This window comes from Pleurodeles waltl, chromosome 10 (genome assembly GCF_031143425.1).
Source record: "Pleurodeles waltl isolate 20211129_DDA chromosome 10, aPleWal1.hap1.20221129, whole genome shotgun sequence".
NCBI lineage: Eukaryota > Metazoa > Chordata > Amphibia > Caudata > Salamandridae > Pleurodeles > Pleurodeles waltl.
The window spans coordinates 320,555,442-320,564,833 of NC_090449.1; the positions used below are offsets into that span (position 1 = coordinate 320,555,442).

The window sequence follows — 9,392 nt, forward strand, 5'->3', positions numbered from 1 at the left end:
CTGGGTGTGCTTGACGAAAACTCCCTAGTGCTTCCGCCTCTGTTGCATTCGTTCCACATTTGTGAGGAAAGCTTGCACTGCTTCTTGTTGTGTTCTTGATCTGTGTGCCAGAGCTGGTCATCTCCTACCTGCATTGTACAGGTTCTATGATTGTGGGGTGAGCTTGCACTGCTTCTTGTTGTGTTCTTGATCTGTGTGCCAGAGCTGGTCATCTCCTACCTGCATTGTACAGGTTCTATGATTGTGGGGTGAGCTTGCACTGCTTCTTGTTCTGTTCTTGATCTGTGTGCCAGAGCTGGTCATCTCCTACCTGCATTGTACAGGTTCTATGATTGTGGGGTGAGCTTGCACTGTGGCCTCTTCTGTTTACACAACTGCAATCTCGATGGTCCATTTCTTTTGAATGTGAGGAAAGTTTGCACCACAGCTATTCCTGTAGCTTTTCTGTATGCGAGCAGGGGCTTGAACTTGCATGTCTGAGGGGAGCCTGCATTGCTGCTGCCTACGTAATACATGTTTTAACTAATGTGAGGGGCACAGTTCCTTTTACTGCAAGCAGTGTTCCCTGCTCTGAGTCTGAGAGAAGTTTGCGCCGCCTTTTCACACTTAATCACTTCTTCTATCCTTTTACTGCAGTGGTCCAAGTGAATGTGCTGGACATGGAAACCATTGGCAACTGGGCAAAGTTCACTGTGAATGTGCTGTCTGTCTACAAGTGCCGAGACGAGAGGGTGAAGCGCGGAGACAACTTCCTGTGGATTCATATGAAGGATCTGGCATGCAAGTGCCCTAAGATCCAGATCAGTCGGAAGTACCTGGTGATGGGTACAGGTGAAGGTGCACCAGAACGCCAGGGCCTAACAGCTGATAAGACCAGCGTGGTTATTCAGTGGCGGGACACGTGGACTCGACGTCTACGGAAGCTGCAGCGCCGTGAGAAGAAGGGCAAGTGTCCGAAGCCATGATCTACACAAGCACACCATGCCCTCTGACAAGGCATGCACATGACGGCAGGCTGCGGCCAAGCTAGACTCTGTACATATCTAGCACTAAGAGGACCTTCTGTGTGTAAAGTGTATATTTTGGCAACAGTTTCATCAAGACCATTTTTTTTATTTTGAATCTATAAGTGCAGTAACAGAGACAAAGCGCCTCTTTTTTAACAAGGAGTCTTAAGTACAGAGGAATCCTCTGAATGGGACGCTGCTGTGAAGACCAGTGGAGGAGGGTCTCCATGTTACGTTGAGGACTTTGAGTTACTTGAAACTAGTTTGTCTACTCAGCCTTCGTTTACTTACTGCCCGTGTGCCTGTTGATTTTCACTCCCTACTTGTACAAAATGTGAGCCCTGGAGGGGCCGAAAAGGATTTAGGATCTTGCTTCAAGTTTTCTTGGACTATTTCTGGATCCAAATTGTTCTTTGAACCTACGAAGTCTCCCTGCATAACCAGCAGGCTTCCTGGTTAGGTTTCCCTACTGCTCCAGTCAGTTCTTCTGAAAGAGGTTTTCCCCAAACTTCACTTTGCTCACCTCTCTAAATATCTGTTCTCTATTTTATGAAACTCTGATTTAAAACTATAGGGTTCGAATAATGATTTTTATGTGGAAGTCACCAAAGCATGAGAGAAACTGACCGTTCAAACAGCCCTAATGTTGCTATGCTTCATGAATATTCCCATTTACAAAGAAACATTTTCTTTGGTCAATATTTCAACACAGAGATGAGTGCTGCTTTTCAGAGTTGGTGTTTTGAGGATTGATGGGCCTGAACTTTGATCAAAGAGGTCTCTGTTAGCCTAGGAGATCTGTGAAGTACAGAAATGTACCTGACTCCTGAAGCTGAAATGTGTTCTGAGTCACCTCTGAAGCACCAACCTATACAGGTCGTCTTTGTCTCCTTCCAACTGTGCCCCATAACACAAAGTCCTATTGGGTCACAAGCTGACTCTGGGACCCTGAAGTACAGACGTCTAGAGAGCCCAAATGGCAGACCTTGGCCCTCTCCATTTTCCAGGAGTAGAGAAATATCTTTGAGCTAGCCTAGTCCTCTTACTGAAGCCCCTATGGATAGACCTACACATCAGATGTGGAGCTCTCTAACAGATGAATGGGCAGTGGTGTGATCTCACACAGATATGTGCGTAGTGGTACAGTTTTAATGTCAAGGCATGTGGTTCATTTCAATGCAGTTGCATGGGCTTTGAAGAGATATCACAACAGATGCATGGTCTTTGAAGAGATATCACAACAGATGCATGGGACCTTGGAGAGATTCCATGGAAACATGGCAAGCATTGATACACCATCAGAGATACATGAGCAGCAAAGGAATGTCAACAAAGACACATGATCACTAAAGAGACCTCAGAGCAGGTGCAGAACCGTGTTGCCATCTCAATGTAGATCCATGTGGTGGAGAGACCTCAACATAGACCTGCATAGAGAACTGACTTCAGCACAATCGGAAGAATATAGTAATAACACCACACCCCACTGCATTTGCTCACTTACTCTTAATTTTGTCATTTCCATGTAATCCCCACTTGATTTGGTCTGCTTTTCTCAGATGCTTTCTCACCATTTTTAGCTCCTCATCCGCACCCACTGAATGTGCTCTCATTCACTTGGCATTGTAGTTTGTGAAAAGCTGATTGTCTGGTATAGCTCCATCCACCAGAGCCACGGGTCTAAGTTCTGAGAGGGAGGCACACACATGTCACTCCACAGACAAAAATGCAACAAAACGTTAAAAAAAAAAAGTCTCTCTATGGAATATAGTGTAACATATATACAAATGTTTCCCGTTTTTTTTTAACAAATATTAATATTGTTATTTTTTTACTAGCTTACGCCTACTGGGAAATTGAGTAATTCTGTCTCAGTATAAGAATGCCCCATACATTGCTCCCAAGTGTTTCAGCTTGCAAACCCCAATGCATTTACGGCTTAACCCATTCTATCTTTTTTAAAGCAAAACTGAGGTTATTCCAGAGAAATATGGTGGTCAAGGAAATTAGGTCTCGCCTGTTTTTCTTATTTATTTCGGCGTGATTTTGGAGTGTGGACTTTTTTCAATCAATTTAATTTTCAAATTAACTTTGCTGTAATTTTGTTCAGTTCCGAGTTAGACTGGAGGAATTATTTTAGACGTTTCATGGGTTCTTTTTCTCCTGTTTTCCATATAATGGTAATGCAGGTTTAATGCAGTGTTCCACGGACAATTGGGCTATATGCTTTTCAAGTGTTGACCAAAAATACCATGGTCCCTTTCAGAGATGGCTTACTGCCATTACAGATATCCTCATTTTTTTTATATGTGAACATAACTGCCAGAGTGACTCCCACCAGCTTGCCAATATCTTTCCATCTTCGCCTCTGACTTTTAATATTTAGAGGGACGTTCACTTATATTTGTCAAGCAACAAACGGCTGCAAACTGTAGTGCCTGGCATGGTCACATTTTTTTTAGGGAGTCTCAGGAATAAAGCTAGGCAGATCAAGAAGGCGGCTGTTCTATCACGGATACGCAAGAGTGTGCACTAGGCAGTGAGTTTATAGGGCCAGCAGGGCACAGATGGATACGCAATGCTAGGAGCTGCCTGTCACGTGACGAGCAATGTTCCAGTTTGTGGCGAAATCTTCCATTTAATCATAAGGGAGCAGCCTGAGTCTGGGGGAAATTGAAAAACCTTCAGCTTATTAAAGTCATCGCTATGTAACAGCAAGCAACCCTAAAGTTCGAGGAACGTGTCTGATCATATGTTACACAGATTATACTACAACTTGTACATAACATATTGTGATGTTACATTTGTAGATGTTTTGTCATTTTCATCTAGTTTAAATTTGACAATTTTGCATGCTCAGATGAAGTCGAAAAGTAGCCTGGGGTCTACTACCAGCACCTTGTCCACACCCACTTCTGATCCTCTCCATTGCAGCCCTAGGGTGAATGCTGCTGCTTTGTGTATACATACGTTGTTCAGGACAAGCTGTCATAGGCAGATGCTGTGATATGGTGAGTAATGGGGTGCTGGTCACCCTCTTACCTTCTAAATGCCATGCGGCTATCCATTTTTACACCTATGTGCCAAGAACCGATGAGCCTCTTCTTTAATGCTCCAATGAAAAGGTGGTACGTTTGTGATTGGACACTATTGAAAGAGATCTGCCTCATATCACGCCCAGAAATGGAGCTGGCTCCAGACATCCACTTCTAATATACCATGAGAAAGTTCATTCGGAACACATTTAATAAAATATTGTACCAGAAAAATGACTGTCTTGAGTTATCAGTGTCCTTGTCTTTCTTTGGCACTCTATCTTAGGCTGTGTGTTCTTGTCTGCCTCTTTCTTTTGTCGTCGCCCTTGTTCTGTTTGTCCTGGTAGTACCTGTATGTGCACCACACCTGATTACTACAGCACACTCGCTGTTTCTGGAATTTGCCATGCTCAGAAATGTCTTAGATAATTTTATAGGATCAATCCAAGATTCATTTCCCTATGATCTTCAAGTCAGTGACATGAAACTTTATTTATGAAAGGCATACCTACCTTGGCTACAGGTCTGTCGAAGAGAAAGCTAACTTGTCATGAGCTCAGACACATCAGAAAATTACAGTTGCTGACAACCACCCAGACAGCCTAGCAAACCACTTAGAGCTGCGGAAAGGGACTTGGGGCGATTACCTCAAGGAACTTGACTTTGTAGGTTTCATGTTTTTTAAAGGTACCAATCTATTGTAGGCTTTTACAAAAAACAACCTATTCACAACAGACCTAGGAATGTGATGTCCCACACCTCCTTTCTTACTCACTGGGTCTCCTAGTCATTGGCCAGCATACTCATTTCTGTTTTTGCCCAAACCCTCCCTCACTCCCTGGTCTCTGGCTATAGGGGAGGATGAGGTAAAAAAATAAATCCAAATTTAAATGTAAGACTGATGAGTGAAATCATATATAATATTGTGAGACCACTTATATGGCATACGGTCTCAGTGCACCAATGTCTTGCGGCTTGGTTTGGTCTACGCAAATACCACCAAGATACATACATTCAATGCGATATGGTCAGTAAGTGGTGTGAAGTACTAGATTCCTTTTTTGTTTAGACACTGGCAATATCATCGCAACCCCCTAGAACAGACCATCACATACACATGGTGTACTGCGAGTATCCTAGCAATACTCCAACCCTCCCAGTCCTCTGACTTACTATGGGCTTGATCTTTGGCTGGCGATATTAATTTATGTCAGTCTAAAAGACTCTGGAAGTCCAGAGCACTTTCTAGGTTTCTTTTGCCCTAACGGGGTCAGTGAGTAAACTGTTGAGCACTGCCCTCTGGCGAGAACCAGCAGCAGTTTTACCGTATAAAAATGGTCACTTGGGTCTCAGTGACAGTCTTCCCTTTTTTTCTGACTTGAATGCCACTTTGTCCTTCATAGACCTTAGCTGGCCTCTCTAATGCCTAAGGTATTTCACTTTTTTATGCCTAAACAGGCCTGCTGGCCACGCGAAAATATTCCCAAGTGGAAATATCACGAAGGGTAGATTCTATTTATTGCAAGGAATAATGACTATCAGCGGAATTTCTGAGATAACCTGGGGTACATTGGCCACCTACTATACAGGAAATGGCTTAACTGGGGCACCTGATATACTTGGATTGTGCAAAGTCGATAAATCTGATCTCAACCAAAGTGAACACATTTGCAAGGCTTAGACTTTAAAAAATCTGAGAATTTGCTACACTGGAACAGACAGACCCTCTAGTTACACATTTATGAAGGAAACCAGCCTGGCTGTTGCACCTGCTAAATCCTCTATGCTCTGCATCTTAGATGGTCAACACCGGGCCGGTTCCCTTGATGAATGTGTGACTACAGGGTCCACTTGCCTCTAAATACCCTATTGGGCCTTTGTGTGCCCCTTTCTGAGGTACATTAAGGGCCAGTGGACCCGAGGGGTGTGCAAGACGGTGACATGCATGAATGAATGCACTCACCCCACACACAATACAATTGTAAACCACAAATAGTGGACCTGTGTCCACTTAGTGTAGCGTATTATCCCCACACTCAGGAGAACAGGGATTTGTCACATAGCGGTACTGAGGAAAGCCATGAGACCTGTCCCGGGCGAAGGTGGCAGAAACTTGTAGACCCCTCTTGTTTGAGATGCAAGGGATCATTTTTTCATCCCCATTGTCATCTTCTTTTTTTAAACGTTGCCCAAGTAACCGCAGACTGAATAAATTGTACTAAAATACTTAAGGTAATTTTATATATAATACAGATCCTACTTGCAATACCTCTAGTAAGAGCTCCCTCCATAGGATTGTTGAAACCACCCAGACACATTAGATGCACTGGCTAATGACTCGATGATGGTGAATTTTTGTGTGTGAGCGTCCTTTTAAAATCCTAAGGGATTCTCCAGTTGGGAGAGGTGAATAGCGGTTTCAATCCTCATTTGTATTTGGAGATGAACTGATGCACAGTGATAATGTTCTTTAGAGGCTACACGGGTGGCTGAGGAGCATCAAACGAGAGTGTGGTGTTTGCAGGCACTTTATGCAACATACTATTCATGAATTATGCTCCAGTTTTCACCGAGTTCCTGAAATTTGAGAAATTGATTTAAATGTTATTTAATTACTAAGCAAGTTGTTTGTGTTTTTTGAAAAGTCATGTTATCGTTTTTTATAAAGTTAAGGTTATTATTGATTCTTTCAACCCATGTCATTTTGTTTTTTTAAACTGTATATGTGATCTGGGACTAGGTTTAAAAGCTTGCAACTTCGCCATTGGTTGATATGTTCAATGCTGGTAACAGAGGATGAGGACTCCACTGTGATCAATCAATGGCTTGGAGCGGAACGCCATCTTTTTTGTATATTGGCAGTAGCTGAGCTCCTCCATTTACTTTGTTTTATTTTGATACGCATTCTAACTTACTCATGAATCACGTGCCATACATTGTCCCAACCCTGATCGTGTCAGTAGCATAAGTCCTGATAGGCCAGACATATTTTTATTTTCTGTTCAAAAATGTTACTAAGGTTTTCGAAAGGATCAACAGCATCAGCAATTATGAGGTAAGTACAATAATACGAAAAGCAATGGCATTTCTTGAATTTGCAATTCATGAAAAAACATTTATATCAAAAACACTCACAAAGTGTTTATAAACAGCTTAATAAATTACTGCAATGTGAAAAGTTTATAAAATTAAAAGAAAAAGATGATGTGGAAGACAGAAAATAATGCACAGCGGTAAATGAATAAATGGAAAAAGAGAGAGATGGCCAGAGATATTGTGTCAGGAGCAGCCTTACACACCTTTCTGGTTTCAAAATTCAGGACAATAACTTTCGTGCAGTTAAGGGTCATCTTTATAATGAGTTTAGTAGATGTCTTGACATCGGGCACAAGGGGGTTCAGGTTTCCTGCCCCATAATTTATGGAGTTACTATGGTACTCAACTAGAGTCCAATTTCCATGTTTATACTGGGGCTCTTAATACTCTTGCTCTTCCCCCTTGCGTAGTTGTAATTTACGAAGGTTGAAGGGCAGATGCAGTATGTTAATGATTACTGATCTGTTGTCATCTGGGAATGATCATGATATCAGTTACTTTAAGGAGAATTTTTTAGTGAACAGTTATGCATTCCACGTTTAATTAAAATGCTAGTGGCAACTAGTATTAAGAAAATGCAAATAAATCACTGTTTTAATTACTTATTAAAACAGGTAATATGGTGCAGAGTGTTTTAATGTATCCTTCGTTGCCAGTACATTTATAGTATCTGGACAGTCAGCATGAAGAGAGGTAGGAGGTGGTATTAAATGTAAGAGTAGGCATTTTAGCCTGTTGTAGATAAAGGATATAGATGGAGTAGTGGTGGTGAGGTCAGAGGTGCAGTATCAGGAAGGGCGTATGTTGGCGAATATGTGTATGGTGTAAGATGTAGACACTGTAGAGCAGGGATGGAAGGCGTGATGAAATGTGTAGGTTGTAAGTAGTGGGGACAAAGGAGTGCTGTTGAAAATGTTGCACGTGGTAGAAAGCAGGTGTTGTATTGTAATTGTATTTATATAGCGCTTACTACTCCTGACAAGACATTGAAGCTCTTTTCGGTGAGTAGCTCCCTACTCCGGAACCCAAAAGGATTAATTGTGGAATAGTATAGGGAAATATAAGTACAGTATTAGAAGTAGCATAGGGAGGTATGAGTTAATTTGAGCGGATGACATGTGAGTTTGTTAGTTGGATTGAATAGCATAATGGAGGGAAAGGATGGAAGAATCCAGAAGTGTTAAGTGAGAGATCATAGTAGAAAGATGACGTTTGGGATGAGTAAAAGAGAGATGAAGGAGGGAAGAGTCTGTAGAAAGGGATTAGGGAGATCATAGTAGTTAAATGAAGTTTGTGATGAATCAAAGGAGAGATAAATGAGGGAGAATTTAGTAGGATTGTTTGGGAGAAAATATAAGTAGTAAACTGAGGTTTAGGGTGAGCAGGGGTGTAGAGAAGGGAAGAGTCTAGGAAGGGTTATTTTGGAGATCATAGTAGTAGAGTGGGTTTGGAATGAGTCAGAGAGTGGCGATAGCAGATAGATTGATAGAGGTATGGGGTGATGGGGACACAGTAAAACTTTCAAGAGAGTAATCGTTTTTTCCTCTCTTACAGTAGAACGAAAGTAATAAATATATAGATATATGATTACATAGTAAGGGTATATGTGTGTAAGGAATGCAAAATATTGAGATTAGAGTTGTATCATATAAACACAGACTTTCAAGAGTTGCAGTATTTGAAGTTTATTTGTGTACTTTCATAACATTATTTTATCTTTCCTCAGTGTTTCAATATTGAAATGCTTGTAGATAAATAGTTAAGATAACATTTACCTATTGTGATAGATAATATAAAAACAGGTACTCATCAACAGCTAATCAAACTGATATAGAAGCTATGCGATGACCTATGAATGTGTTAAGTGTAGAATAATATACACACTTATACATAATCTCTCTCTCTATATATATATATACATATATATATATACATACATCTACACACATATATATATATATATATATATATATTTAACTGTTAGTAAAATATACATTTGTTAATACAGGCCTAAAGATTATGTATATATTTTAAGATAAAAAAGTTATACATCTCTGTACAAAGAAATATACATATCTAGATGTGTACATATAATCAAATTATAAATTTTTACATGCACAGGAATATGCACTCCATTGCTGTTTTAATTATGGTGGCTATGTAGATTGTATGTGGTGGAGTTAGTGGTTTTGAACGGAGTAAGTGATATAGGATAAGATGATGTACCACATAAGTATCGGGCAAGCAAGTGCAT

At 40.9% G+C, this 9,392-nt stretch overlaps 1 protein-coding gene across 2 annotated transcripts in view; it reads left to right on the plus strand.

Annotated features, from left to right (window-relative positions):
• Window positions 1-4,288, plus strand: part of NTN3 (netrin 3) — a 194,323-nt gene extending 190,035 nt beyond the window's left edge. For both annotated transcript variants that reach the window (XM_069210506.1, XM_069210507.1), the window contains one exon: window positions 637-4,288. In XM_069210506.1, coding sequence (XP_069066607.1) covers window positions 637-965 — 329 coding nt within the window. In that variant the 3' untranslated portion in view covers window positions 966-4,288. The remainder of the gene's footprint in view (window positions 1-636) is intronic.
• The last annotated feature ends 5,104 nt before the right edge of the window (window positions 4,289-9,392 follow it).